At 52.2% G+C, this 402-nt stretch overlaps 1 protein-coding gene across 1 annotated transcript in view; it reads right to left on the reverse strand.

Annotated features, from left to right (window-relative positions):
- Nucleotides 1-356, reverse strand: part of B3GNT4 (UDP-GlcNAc:betaGal beta-1,3-N-acetylglucosaminyltransferase 4) — a 1,156-nt gene extending 800 nt beyond the window's left edge. Inside the window, exon 1 of the mRNA XM_009587778.1 lies at nucleotides 18-356. Coding sequence (XP_009586073.1) covers nucleotides 18-356 — 339 coding nt within the window. The remainder of the gene's footprint in view (nucleotides 1-17) is intronic.
- Between the last annotated feature and the right edge of the window lie 46 nt (nucleotides 357-402).

Below are 402 nucleotides of genomic sequence, written 5' to 3' on the forward strand. Positions count from 1 at the left end.
CCCCCCCGCCGGTCTATGTTGATCGGGGAAGACTTGATTGCCAGCAAGAGGAACGTCTCTTTGCTACACCTGGAAGGCTTCAGCAGAACCGAGAAGTTCCGGCAGTGCTTGTACGTTAAGAAGACGCGGTGAAGCTCCGGGAGGGCGAGAGAAGAATTGGCAAGGGTCAAGTTTGGCAAACACTTGCTGGGTTCAGCATTGTCCGGAACCAAAGACTTGGGTCTGTGATTCGCTACATCCACTTTCTGGTCTGCTGGCGACGCTGCCAACTTTGCCTCTTTCTTCATGTAAAAAACCCACGCCAGCAGCGTGATTGAAAAGGCGTAAAATGCGAGGTTTTTAATCCTGGGATACATGGCAATCTCCGGTGCAGAACCCAAGCCCTCTGCGGTCAGAAAAAGA

This window comes from Fulmarus glacialis, unplaced genomic scaffold (genome assembly GCF_000690835.1).
Source record: "Fulmarus glacialis isolate BGI_N327 unplaced genomic scaffold, ASM69083v1 scaffold35720, whole genome shotgun sequence".
NCBI lineage: Eukaryota > Metazoa > Chordata > Aves > Procellariiformes > Procellariidae > Fulmarus > Fulmarus glacialis.